The 14,141-nt window shown below is 46.3% G+C and overlaps 3 protein-coding genes across 4 annotated transcripts in view; all 3 read right to left on the reverse strand.

The window, feature by feature from the left end:
- Positions 1–14,141, reverse strand: part of Tk (Tachykinin) — a 269,943-nt gene that overhangs the window by 232,758 nt on the left and 23,044 nt on the right. The window lies entirely within an intron of this gene.
- On the reverse strand, positions 1,254–1,634 carry LOC138363263 (uncharacterized). Its single transcript, XM_069322273.1, has one exon. It carries the CDS (start codon positions 1,632–1,634, stop codon positions 1,254–1,256), a length of 381 nt encoding a protein of 126 aa, XP_069178374.1.
- LOC138363264 (uncharacterized) lies at positions 9,412–10,344 on the reverse strand. The gene has a single exon (XM_069322274.1). It carries the CDS (start codon positions 10,342–10,344, stop codon positions 9,412–9,414), a length of 933 nt encoding a protein of 310 aa, XP_069178375.1.

Consider the following 14,141-nt stretch of genomic DNA (forward strand, 5'->3'; position numbering starts at 1 on the left):
ACGCGCGCACACGCACGCACACGCACACACCGGGGGTCTGGTAGCTGAGCGGACAGCGCGCAGGACTCGTAATTCTGTGGCCCGGGTTCGATTCCCGGGCCAGGCAGAATCAAATAGGCAAAGTTTCTTTCACCCTGAATGTTCCTGTTACCTAGCAGTAAATAGGTACCTGGGCGTTAGACAGCTGTTACGGAGCTGCTTCCTGTGTGTGTGGGGGGTGGGGATAGTAGTTAGTAACAGTTGATTGACAGTTGAGAGGCGGGCCGTAAGAGCAAAGCTCAACCCCCGCAAGCGCAGCTAGGTGAATACACACACACACCCACACACACACACACACACACACACACACACACACACACAAACACACACACACAAACACACACACACACAGGGGATGGTGCACCACGGACAACAGGACATCCTAGTAAAAAGGACACCTAAGATGCCGGCACACAAGGGCGTGGGACACCTAAGCGGACATGACACCCAGGGGGATGGGACACCAGGGGGATGGGACACCAGGGGGATGGGACACCAGGGTGATGGGACACCAGGGTGATGGGACACCCAGGGGATGGGACACCAGGGGGATGGGACACCAGGGTGATGGGACACCAGGGGGGATGGGACACTAGTCACTGCACATTAATGCATGATGGCGACCCTGACAATCCTGGACACTACTTGAAAACGGCACAGGTAATCCTCCAATCCCTTTCCCTCCCCCCCCTCACTTCTCTTTTTTTCCCCTTTCACTCACCACTTTTCCCCTCACTCCCCCTTGGGTGGTGGTGATTATGTGGGTAGTGATAGTGGTGATGGTGGTTAGCAGTGGTAGGGATTGTGGTAGAAACGGTGGCATTAGTGGTGGTGGTTGTGGTGGTGGTGGTGGTGGTGGAGGTTGTGGTGGTGGAAGGGGGTGAAGGGGCAAGCAGAGAGTAGTGGAGAGAAGCATGTTGGCCTATTAGGTAATGTGTTTACTCTCCTCCTGAAAAAAAGGGGGGAAAGGTCGGGCTTCCTGGCTGGAGACCTCCGAGCTCTCCCTATTTTACAACCTTCAGAAAAACTACCTATTTCACAACCTTCAGAAAAACTACCTATTTCACAACCTTCAGAAAAACTACCTATTTCACAACATTTAGAGACTGTATACATCACTGCTCCGTCAAGACGAGATAGTCACGGGCACTGTTTATTTTGGCTGAGTAGTTGTCGTGGGATCGTTGGGTTGTTACCGTGGGATCGTTGGGTTGTTACCGTGGGATCGTTGGGTTGTTGTCGTGGGATCGTTGGGTTGTTACCGTGGGATCGTTGGGTTGTTGTCGTGGGATCGTTGGGTTGTTGCCGTGGGATCGTTGGGTTGTTGTCGTGGGATCGTTGGGTTGTTGTCGTGGGATCGTTGGGTTGTTACCGTGGGATCGTTGGGTTGTTACCGTGGGATCGTTGGGTTGTTGTCGTGGGATCGTTGGGTTGTTACCGTGGGATCGTTGGGTTGTTGTCGTGGGATCGTTGGGTTGTTGCCGTGGGATCGTTGGGTTGTTGTCGTGGGATCGTTGGGTTGTTGTCGTGGGATCGTTGGGTTGTTGTCGTGGGATCGTTGGGTTGTTGTCGTGGGATCGTTGGGTTGTTGCCATGAGATCGTTGGGTTGTTCCCGTGGGATCGTTGGGTTGTTGCCATGAGATCGTTGGGTTGTTGCCGTGGGATCGTTAGGTAGTTACCATGTGATCGTTGGGTTGTTGCCGTGGGTAATTGGGTTGTTTTGGTGTGTGTGTGTACGTTTCTGGTTAGGCAAATCCATTGTATTTTTTACGGAGTGGCAAATTCCGAGAGAACTAGGTCGTTTATACTCGCCCACTAGTTTACCTGGGGAACTGACTGTGTCCCAGAGTAACTGGGTACGTGGTCCTTAATGCCACGAGTCTCCATCAAACAAGTATCCTTTCGTAAGAGTGTGGAAGGCTTCGTTAATATTTAAGAACATAACGTTAAGGTTTTTGTTCCAATATTCATTGCTTCAAATGTGACAAAAAAAAATGAAGGTTGGCTGATTCAAGATTAAGTCTACTGTAAAGTCTACTGTGAAGTCTACTTTAAAGTCTACTTTAAGGTCTACGTTAAAGTCTACTGCAAACCCCTGATGTACATGCTATATTAGTTTATTATACGAATGACATTTACGATTAACGAATAAAAATATGTTTTCCCCACAATAGACGTCACGTTAACTGGATTTTACATTAACGTTAATTTTAATGTTAATTCCTTTGTCACTGTGAGATATCTGACCTTGTGAAAGAACTCTCCTGGAATACATTTTGCAACTTCCGCCACCCACACTTTATCCTTTGTTTCTATCCACCTTCACGCCCATGTAAAAAGGAAAAAGTTGTTATTTTAGATAAAATTGGCTATTATTTCGTTTGTTCACAGCTTCCTTTTTCGAATAGGTTTTTATAGTCGCGTAGAGTCTGGCTGAACCCCTAGAGCCACGCTCCAACTCTGAGATAACTCTATTAGGGAAGAGAGAGAGCGAGGGAGGGAGGGAGGGAGAGGGGGGAGAGAGAGAGAGAGAGAGAGAGAGAGAGAGAGAGAGAGAGAGAGAGAGAGAGAGAGAGAGAGAGAGAGAGAGAGAGAGAGAGAGAGAGAGAGAGAGAGAGAGACACAGACAGACAGAGACAGAGAGAGATAGAGAGACAGCAGAACACACGGCACAAACGAATCGTTCTGAATACAATCTTGTTGTTGTCGCGTGTGAGAAATGATGGGGAAGAGATTTGTCCCCACCTCCCCTCAATGATGCTTGGGGGAGGAGGCGTAGAGATGAGAGAAAGAAACATATGAGGAGCGAACATAAACGTGACGGAAAAAGCGGAGGAGAGAATGCAAGAGTAAAGGAATAGAAGCGATGAGAGAGAGAGATAGTGAAGAGAGAGAGAGAGAGAGAGAGAGAGGGAAGAGGAGGAAAACGAACGTATGGGAAAGTTAAGAGTGAAACAAGAGAAGAGAGAATGGGGTTGAAATGAGAAAAGGTGAGGGGGAAGCGTAGAAAGAATAAGAGAAGAAGAGGTCAATCAGAAGGGTAGAGGGGGAGAGAGAGAGGAAGGGTTTGTGAGTGGGGAGAGCAGAAGAGGGTAGAGAAGAGCTGCTCAACACCACATGACTTACACACACACTACACCTACACACCCTGGTCATCCCTGGTAATGTTTTTATCATCCCTGGTAATGTTTTATCATCCCTGGTAATGTTTTATCATCCCTGGTAATGTTTTATCATCCCTGGTAATGTTTTATCATCCCTGGTAATGTTTTATCATCCCTGGTAATGTTTTATCATCCCTGGTAATGTTTTATCATCCCTAGTAATGTTTTTATCATCCCTGGTAATGTTTTATCATCCCTGGTAATGTTTTATCATCCCTGGTAATGTTTTTATCATCCCTGGTAATGTTTTATCATCCCTGGTAATGTTTTTATCATCCCTGTAATGTTTTATCATCCCTGGTAAGGTTTTATCATCCCTGGTAATGTTTTATCATCCCTGGTAATGTTTTTATCATCCTGGTAATGTTTTATCATCCTCCTGGTAATGTTTTATCATACCTGGTAATGTTTTAATCATCCCTGGTAATGTTTTATCATCCCCTGGTAATGTTTTTATCATCCCTGGTAATGTTTTATCATCACTGGTAATTGTTTTATCATCCCTGGTAATGTTTATCATCCCTGGTAATGTTTTTATCATCCTGGTAATGTTTTATCATCCCTGGTAATGTTTTATCATCCCTGGTAATGTTTTATCATCCTGGTAATGTTTTATCATCCCTGGTAATGTTTTATCATCCCTGGTAATGTTTTATCATCCCTGGTAATGTTTTATCATCCCTGGTAATGTTTTATCATCCCTGGTAATGTTTTATCATCCCTGGTAATGTTTTATCATCCCTGGTAATGTTTTATCATTCCTGGTAATGTTTTATCATTCCTGGTAATGTTTTATCATCCCTGGTAATGTTTTATCATCCCTGGTAATGTTTTATCATCCCTGGTAATGTTTTATCATCCCTGGTAATGTTTTATCATCCCTGGTAATGTTTTATCATCCCTGGTAATGTTTTATCATTCCTGGTAATGTTTTATCATCCCTGGTAATGTTTTATCATCCCTGGTAATGTTTTATCATCCCTGGTAATGTTCTTATCTGTTCGTATACTATTCGTAGCGACTTTTGCACTTTGTATACAATCTAAGTACATTTGAGTGAATACTTTCAAGATATATATTATACAATATACTCCAGCGGACAAGACGCAGGTTTATCGTCCACCACAACCCAATATTCGTTATATTTACATGCACAAAATTACATGTTCAAAATGATATTATGCATGACTGTGAATTTAAATGAAAACTACTTTTCAAAATACAGTGAAAATTTATATGAAATAATTTTTAATAAATGTATAATGAAACTCAAATTGCTTTAGGGTCTTGGTGAGTGTGTGTGTGTGTGTGTGAGAGAGAGAGAGAGAGAGAGAGAGAGAGAGAGAGAGAGAGAGAGAGAGAGAGAGAGAGAGAGAGAGAGAGAGAGAGAGAGAGAGAGAGAGTATAGATCCATTCTACCGAAATTATCTCTATTACTGAAATAGAACCAATACTGAAAGCCAATTCAGCAGAATGTTAATTTCTATTCGATAATATGAGCCTCATTTGCCTATTTATCAAATTATCCTTTATATTAATGCAATTAACATAATCAGGCAACTATGAAATTGCTGCAGCACACATAAAAATTACAAATGACAAAAATGCCAGAACAGTAACTGAAATGCGGCACATGTCCTCCGTAGAGTATTGCCGGCTTATAAAATTCTGCCAATTCTCACTATTAAACTATTATTAACTGCCAATTCCCATCCAAGTTACCTAGCTGAAGAAGATAAAGTTTTGACGTGTGTGTGTGTACTCACCTTGTTGTGCTTGCGGGAGTTGAGTTCTGGCTCTTTGGTCCCGCCTCTCAACCGTCAATCAACAGGTGTACAGGTTCCTGAGCCTATTGGGCTCTATCATATCTACACTTGAAACTGTGTATGGAGTCAGCCTCCACCACATCACTTCCTAATGCATTCCATTTGTCAAACTTTCTGTCACTAAAAAAGTTCTTTCTAATATCTCTGTGGCTCATTTGGGCACTCAGTTTCCACCTGTGTCCCCTAGTGCGTGTGCCCCTTGTGTTAAACAGCCTGTCTTTATCAACCCTGTCGATTCCCTTGAGGATCTTGAATGTGTTGATCATGTCCCTCCTAACTCTTCTGTCTTCCAACGAAGTGAGGTTTAATTCCCGTAGTCTCTCCTCGTAGCTCATACCTCTCAGCTCGGGTACTAGTCTGGTGGCAAACCTTTGAACCTTTTCCATTTTAGTCTTATGCTTGACTAGATATGGACTCCATGCTGGTGCCGCATACTCCAGGATTGGTCTGACATATGTGGTATATAATGTTCTGAAAGATTCCTTACACAAGTTTCTAAAGGCCGTTCTTATGTTAGCCAACCTGGCATATGCTGCTGCTGTTATCCTCTTGATATGAGCTTCAGGGGCCAGGTCTGGCGTGATATCAACCCCCAGGTCTTTCTCTCTCTCTGACTCTTGAAGTATTTCATCTCCCAAGTGATACCTTGTATCTGGCCTCCTGCTTCCTACCCTTATCTTCATTACATTATATTTGCTTGGATTTAACTCTAACAGCCATTTGTTCGACCATTCCTGTGTGTGTGTAAGTGTAAGTGTAAGTGTGTGCGAGGAGAGAGGGGGGAGATGGAGGAGAGAGAGAGAGAAGGAGGAGAGGGAGAGGAGGAGGAGGAGGAGAGAGAGAGAGAGAGAGAGAGAGAGAGAGAGAGAGAGAGAGAGAGAGAGAGAGAGAGAGAGAGAGAGAGAGAGAGAGAGAGAGAGGGAGAGAGAGAGAGAGAGGGAGAGGGAGAGAGGGAGAGAGGGGGTAGAGGGAGAGAGGCAGAGGGGGAGAGAGGGAGAGAGGTGGTAGAGGGAGAGAGGCAGAGGAGGAGAGAGGTGGTAGAGGGAGAGAGGCAGAGGAGAGAGGGAGAGAGGTGGCAGAGGAAGAGAGGCAGAGAGGGAGAGAGGTGGTAGAGGGAGAGAGGCAGAGGAGGAGAGAGGGAGAGAGGTGGTAGAGGGAGAGAGGCAGAGAGGGAGAGAGGTGGTAGAGGGAGAGAGGCAGAGGAGGAGAGAGGGAGAGAGGTGGTAGAGGGAGAGAGGCAGAGAGGGAGAGAGGTGGTAGAGGGAGAGAGGCAGAGGAGGAGAGAGGGAGAGAGGTGGTAGAGGGAGAGAGGCAGAGGAGGAGAGAGGGAGAGAGAGCGGGTGCGAGTGCGTGTATTCTGAGGTGTGGTGTGTGGGGAGTGTGTGTATGGGGAAGTTAGAGGGAGAGATATAGGGAGAAAGGGGGGGAGAGGCAAAGAGAGATCAAATTTTGTATGCGTAGGGGAAGGAGGGGGAGGGGGGGGGGGATTGGAGGCATGGTCAGTGTACTCACCTAGGTGTGCTTGCGGGGGTTGAGCTCTGCTCTATCGGTCCGCTTCTCAACTGTCAATCAATCAACTGTTACTACTATTTAACTAAAAAAAATTCCACACACACACACACACACCCAGGAAGCATTCCATAACAGCTGTCTAACACCCAGGTACCTATTTACTGCTAGGTAACAGGGGCATCAGGGTGAAAGAAACTGTGCAAATTTGTCTGAGCCAAATCCGGGAATTGAGCCCGGGCCACAGGATTACGAATCCCGCGCGCTGTCTACTCAGCTACCAGACCCCCCCCCCCCCAAGCGGATGTGTGTGTGTGTGTGAGTTTGTGTGCATTTACTATTTGTATGTCCTATTTGTATCTGCAGAATCGAGCTATTAGCTCTTGGACCCCGCCTTTCTAACCAATTTATTTTTTCCAATTATTTCTACTACATATATTTCTCTCAAACATATACACACACATGTCCCCAGGATGCAGCCAGTAGCAGCTATCTAACTCCAGGTACGTATCCATTTCTAGGTGACCAGGGGCACCAGGGTGAAAGTAAATCTGCCCATTTGTTTTCGCCTCCACGGGGATCAAACCCAAGCCCTTAGATCTACGACCCCAGTGCGCTGTCTTCCCAGCCGCGAGGCCCCTGAGTGTGTTTACTAGTTGTGTTTTTGCGGGGGTTGAGCTTTGCTCTTTCGGCCCGCCTCTCAACTGTCAATCAACTGTTTACTAACTATTTTTTTTTTCCACACCACACACACACACACACACACCAGGAAGCAGCCCGTGACAGCTGACTAACTCCCAGGTACCTATTTACTGCTAGGTAACAGGGGCACTTAGGGTGAAAGAAACAAATGGGCAAAGTTTCTTTCACCCTAAGTGCCCCTGTTACCTAGCAGTAAATAGGTACCTGGGAGTTAGTGTGTGTGTGTGTGTGTGTGTGTGTGTGTGTGTGTGTGTGTGTGTGTGTGTGTGTGTGTGTGTGTGTGTGTGTGTGTGTGTGTGTGGGTATGTGTGTGTATTTACCTAGTTGTGCTTGCGGGAGTAGAGCTTTGCTCTTTCGGCCCGCCGCTCAACTGTTACTATTAACTATTTTTTGTCTCACACACACATACACACAAACACACACACACACACACACACACACACACACACACACACACACACACACACACACACACACACACACACACACACACACACACACACAGGAAGCAGCTCGTAGCAGCTGTCTAACTCCCAGGTACCTATTTACTGCTAGGTAACAGGAGAGCGTCAGGGTGAAAGAAACTGCCCATCTGTTTCTGCCGGCGCCGGGAACCGAACCCTACGATTACGAATCCAGAGAGCTGTACATTCAGCCACAGGCCCCTACGTGTGTGTTTATCCGGCTGACTTCGAGTGTCACCATGTATGCTTACGACCGGAAGGAGAGGCCCTAATTGACCAGACCACACACTATAAGGTGAAGGGACGACGACGTTTCGGTCCGTCCTAGACCATTCTCAAGTCGATTGTCTTGAGAATGTGTCAACAATCGACTTGAGAATGGTCCAGGACGGACCGAAACGTCGTCGTCCCTTCACGTTCTAGTGTGTGGTCTGGTCAATTTACTTTAGCCACGTTATTGTGACTCATCACCTGCATAGAGAGGCCCTAGGCCCTAAGGAAGGTGGTATGCTCCTCCGGGTGACATATCCACGCTCCCTGTACCATTACGGCTGACTGCAACATGACTCGTATTCCCCCCGTTTTTAATATTTGGAAAGTGCCACAACTATTCCGATTTTATTTTTATTACCTATTTGACCGTCCACAGAGGAGGACAAGGGAAGGGAGTGGAAAGGGAAGGAGGGTTGGAAGGGAAGGGGTTGGAAGGGAAGAAATGGGGGTGGAAGGGAAGGTTTTTATACGTGCCAACTTCCATAGGATTACCTAGTGGCAGTTTCCTTCGTGGATAAATTGTTTAGGAGAAATCTTTATTCCATATATATTTCCTGTACCATATTCCTGTACTATATTTCGTACAGGTTATTAAGAAGGATTAAGGCATGAATTGTTGTGCGTTGAATGGTTTACTTAACTAGAGAGAGTTCACCACTCCTTATGAGACGACAGTCGGTCCAAACAACACTATTTAACAGTAGATTAACATTCTACCAATGTTACCAATACCGCACTTAAAGCTCAGGAATAAACATATTCCGTATAAACAAATAATTAAGGTGAAATCAATATGAAACACAATATAAACACGAGACCAATAGTAATGTCATCAATACAAAATTCTAATTTAAAAAATTTAAACAATTGCAAAAAGACCGAATTTACCCATGTGAGACAGTTCGCAAACCCAATTACAGCGACGCGTATGTTAATTACAAATACGTTACGGCACCACTCCTGTGTCAGGTAAGTCCACTACGGGCTCACCATAGCCCGTGCTACTTGCCCCGCTCCTGTTCCAGGTAAGTTACGGGCTCACCATAGCCCGTGCTACTTGGAACTTATTCCGAGTAGATGAATCTATAACAGCAACAACAACAGTTACAACCATCCGTCCAGCGACCCCAAGGGTACATCACCTCCTTAACAATTCCATAAATTACAAAAAAATACATATTTCAAAACCTGAAATTTACCCAGGAAATTTCTCAAACTTCTCCGGTGCAAATGTTGCCCTCCCCAAACTATTTTATGAACGACACATTATGGAATATGTTATGTTTTCAATAGATGTAAATCCTTGGAAAATGAAATATGATCGAAGTCCAGAATGCCGCTCCACAGACACTCTTGAATGTTTTGATAATTTAAACGAGGCTGTTTAATCCGCTAGATTACTGTAGATTGGATAATATAAACCCATGCGATATTTATATTAGTGGTCCAGCAATGGCCAGAAGCTGCCAGGAACCTGCAATACGAACATTCTCATGGCCACACGTGATGATGTGAACATTCTCATGGCCACACGTGATGATGTGAACATTCTCATGGCCACACGTGATGATGTGAACATTCTCATGGCCACACGTGATGATGTGAACATTCTCATGGCCACAGGTGATGATGTGAACATTCTCATGGCCACACGTGATGATGTGAACATTCTCATGGCCACAGGTGATGATGTGAACATTCTCATGGTCACACGTGATGATGTGAACATTCTCATGGCCACACGTGATGATGTGAGCATTCTCATGGTCACACGTGATGATGTGTACATTCTCATGGTCACACGTCATGATGTGAACATTCTCATGGCCACAGGTGATGATGTGAACATTCTCATGGCCACACGTGATGATGCGAACATTCTCATGGCCACACGTGATGATGTGAACATTCTCATGGTCACACGTCATGATGTGAACATTCTCATGGTCACACGTCATGATGTGAACATTCTCATGGTCACACGTGATGATGTGTACATTCTCATGGTCACACGTCATGATGTGAACATTCTCATGGCCACAGGTGATGATGTGAACATTCTCATGGCCACACGTGATGATGTGAACATTCTCATGGCCACAGGTGATGATGTGAACATTCTCATGGTCACACGTCATGATGTGAACATTCTCATGGCTACAGGTCATGATGTGAACATTCTCATGGTCACACGTCATGATGTGAACATTCTCATGGCCACAGGTGATGATGTGAACATTCTGTGTGGCGATGATGTGAACATTCTCATGGCCACACGTGATGATGTGAACATTCTCATGGCCACACGTGAAGATGTGTACATTCTCATGGCCACACGTAACTCTAAATTTGTCGAAAGTAGCCATGTAACAGTGAGTGAGAGTGAGAGTGAGAGTGAGAGAGACAGACAGACAGACAGACAGACAGACAGACAGACAGACAGACAGACAGACAGACAGACAGACAGACAGACAGACAGACAGGGGAGAATTAAAATCCAAAGCATAGATGGAAATCCATTTGGGAAAAAGAATTCCACAACTCACTCTCTCTCTCTCTCTCTCTCTCTCTCTCTCTCTCTCTCTCTCTCTCTCTCTCTCTCTCTCTCTCTCTCTCTCTCTCTCTCTCTCTCTCTCTCTCTCCCCCCCCCAAAGAACACAGGTCACAACTCACCAACACCCACACATAAGAGACCCCATAACACCCCCCTAGAGGGCAGGGGGCAGCTCGTGCACATTCCTCCACACACCCTCCCATTCTGCATGATATACAATGCACGGAATACACGCACATACACCACTCCCCCCTCTCCATGTTCACTCCCCCCTCTCCATGTTCACTCCCCTCTCTCCACCCCGCCCCCCCCATCCCCCCGTACAACCCGACCTCCTGCTCTTAATTCCTATATACTCCCTCACAACCCCCCCCCCCCTCACAGCTACAACTGACTCATGCTCCACAGTAACAGCTGACTCATCCACCACAGTAACAGCTGACTCATCCACCACAGTAACAGCTGACTCATCCACCACAGTAACAGCTGACTCATCCACCACAGTAACAGCTGACTCATCCACCACAGTAACAGCTGACTCATCCACCACAGTAACAGCTGAGTCACTCACTCGTACCTCGTACAGAGCACGAAATACTCGTACCCTGCACGGGAGGAGTAATATCCTGAAAGCAGAAGTTGTGGAAGCCACCTCCATCCATACCTCTTACGGCCACAATCGACAATGTAACGTCTCAGAACAGTTCAAACTGTAACGCAACAGGTAGAACCTCCAGGCTCCCCTCCCCCCCTCTCTCTCTCCGAGTGTTTGTGCTGGGTAACCACCTTCACTCTCCCGAGTGTTCGTGCTGGGTAACCACCTTCACTCTCCGAGTGTTCGTGCTGGGTAACCACCTTCACTCTCCGAGTGTTCGTGCTGGGTAACCACCTTCACTCTCCCGAGTGGACCAATCATATGAGTGCTTCATCTCTATTTACCTTAACGTGCTTATTTTCTGCTGGTGAGGCGACTCTGACAGTTCTGTGGCGAGTGACTGGGAGATTGTTATTGTTGGAATGGAAGTTCTCGTCCTGTTATTTTGTTCTTCCCCTCCTCTCTCTCTCTCTCTCTCTCTCTCTCTCTCTCTCTCTCTCTCTCTCTCTCTCTCTCTCTCTCTCTCTCTCTCTCTCTATTTCTCTCTCTCTCTCTCTCTATTTCTCTCTCTCTCTCTCTCTATTTCTCACTCTCTCTCTCTATTTCTCTCTCTCTCTCTCTCTCTCTCTCTCTCTCTCTCTCTCTCTCTCTCTCTCTCTCTCTCTCTCTCTCTCTCTCTCTCTCTCTCTATTTCTCTCTCTCTCTCCTCCTCTAGACGGTAGTATGTTCCCATCTCTCCCCTCTAGACGGTGCTATGTGTCCCCATCTCTCCCCTCTAGACGGTGGTATGTGTCCCCATCTCTCCCCTCTAGACGGTGGTATGTGTCCCCATCTCTCCCCTCTAGACGGTGGTATGTGTCCCCATCTCTCCCCTCTAGACGGTGCTATGTGTCCCCATCTCTTCCCTCTAGACGGTGGTATGTGTCCCCATCTCTCCCCTCTAGGCGGTGGTATGTGTTCCCATCTCTCCCCTCTAGACGGTGGTATATTCCCGTCTCTTCCCTCTAGACGGTGGTATGTGTCCCATCTCTCCCCTCTAGACGGTGCTATGTGTCCCCATCTCTCCCCTCTAGACGGTGGTATGTGTCCCCATCTCTCCCCTCTAGACGGTGGTATGTGTCCCCATCTCTCCCCTCTAGACGGTGCTATGTGTCCCCATCTCTCCCCTCTAGACGGTATGGTATGTGCCCATTTCCGGCCGAGGTATGCTCCAGAGACATTCAACAACAGAGGGTTCCTTTAGCTCCTGGTAGCTGCCCTCCTCCACCACCTCCTCCGTATGTTGACCAGACCACACACTTGAAGTAGAAGGGACGACGACGTTTCGGTCCGTCCTGGACCATTCTCAAGTCCTCCTCCGTAGTTAAGCATTCCAGTTTTGTCAGTAACTGCGCTAAGACTGCCTTTCCCGGCAAAAATCTCAGCTTTGAACGAAGTGAACTCTCACCTTCAAACTCCTGACCTGCGTCTGTTCCCCCTTGATAAAAAATATCTCTAACATCTACTGTCTTCCTTCCTCGCGTTTATTTTGAATTGTTACTTATTATTATTATTATTAAGGTGCTGGACAGAAAGTTATAACATTGTATATAGTTCCTTCATGAAGGATGTTTTTGTTACCCGAATAGTTGGTTTGATATTAATACACGTAAGACATATATATTTGGTCTTGTCTTCACCATCATTCAAACTCTGCGGTATTGTAGTGTGTGTGTGTACTCACCTAGTTGTACTCACCTAGTTGTGTCTGCATAATCGAGCATTGGCTCTTGGATCCCGCCTTTTGTGCCATCGGTTGTTTACAGTAATGACTCCTGTCCCATTTCCCTATCATACCTGGTTTTAAAATTATGAATAGTATTTGCTTCCACAACCTGTTCCTGAAGTGCATTCCATTTCCCCACTACTCTCACGCTAAAAGAAAACTTCCTAACATCTCTGTGACTCATCTGAGTTTCAAGATTCCATCCATGTCCCCTCGTTCTGTTACTATTCCGTGTGAACATTTCGTTTATGTCCACTCTGTCAGTCCCTCTGAGTATCTTATACGTTCCTATCATGTCCCCCCTCTCCCTTCTTCTTTCTAGTGTCATAAGGCACAGTTCCCTCAGGCGCTCCTCATACCCCATCCCTCGTAGCTCTGGGACGAGTCTCGTTGCAAACTTCTGAACCTTTTCCAGTTTCATTATATGCTTCTTCAGATGGGGACTCCATGATGAGGCGGCATACTCTAAGACTGGCCTCACGTAGGCAGTGTAAAGCGCCCTAAATGCCTCCTTACTTAGGTTTCTGAATGATGTTCTAACTTTTGCCAGTGTAGAGTACGCTGCTGTCGTTATCCTATTTATATGTGCCTCAGGAGATAGATTAGGTGTTACGTCCACCCCCAGGTCTCTTTCACGCGTCGTCACAGGTAGGCTGTTCTCCATCATTGTGTACTGTCCCTTTGGTCTCATATCTCCTAGTCCTGTGTGTGTGTGTGTGTGTGTGTGTGTGTGTGTGTGTGTGTGTGTGTGTGTGTGTGTGTGTGTGTGTGTGTGTGTGTGTGTGTGTACTCACCAATTTGTGCTTGCGGGGCTTGAGCTTTGGCTCTTTGGTCCCGCCTCTCAACTGTCAATCAACTGGTGTACAGATTCCTGAGCCTATTGGGCTCTATCATATCTACATTTGAAACTGTGTATGGAGTCAGCCTCCACCACATCACTGCCTAATGCATTCCACCTGTTAACTACTCTGACACTGAAAAAGTTTCTTCTAACGTCTCTGTGGCTCATGTGGGTACTCAGTTTCCACCTGTGTCCCCCTTGTTCGCGTCCCACCAGTGTTGAATAGTTCATCCTTGTTTACCCGGTCGATTCCTCTGAGGATTTTGTAGGTTGTGATCATGTCTCCCCTTACTCTTCTGTCTTCCAGTGTCGTAAGGTTCATTTCCCGCAGCCTTTCCTCGTAACTCATGCCTCTTAGTTCTGGGACTAGTCTAGTGGCATACCTTTGGACTTTTTCCAGCTTCGTCT

The sequence above is a fragment of the Procambarus clarkii genome, chromosome 10 (genome assembly GCF_040958095.1).
Source record: "Procambarus clarkii isolate CNS0578487 chromosome 10, FALCON_Pclarkii_2.0, whole genome shotgun sequence".
Lineage (NCBI taxonomy): Eukaryota > Metazoa > Arthropoda > Malacostraca > Decapoda > Cambaridae > Procambarus > Procambarus clarkii.

Excerpts from the sequence above, each read along its gene's own strand:
- LOC138363263 (XM_069322273.1), bottom strand. The coding sequence starts at position 1,634 with ATGGCAACAACCCAACGATCCCACGACAACAACCCAACGATCCCACGA.
- LOC138363264 (XM_069322274.1), bottom strand. The coding sequence starts at position 10,344 with ATGGCTACTTTCGACAAATTTAGAGTTACGTGTGGCCATGAGAATGTA.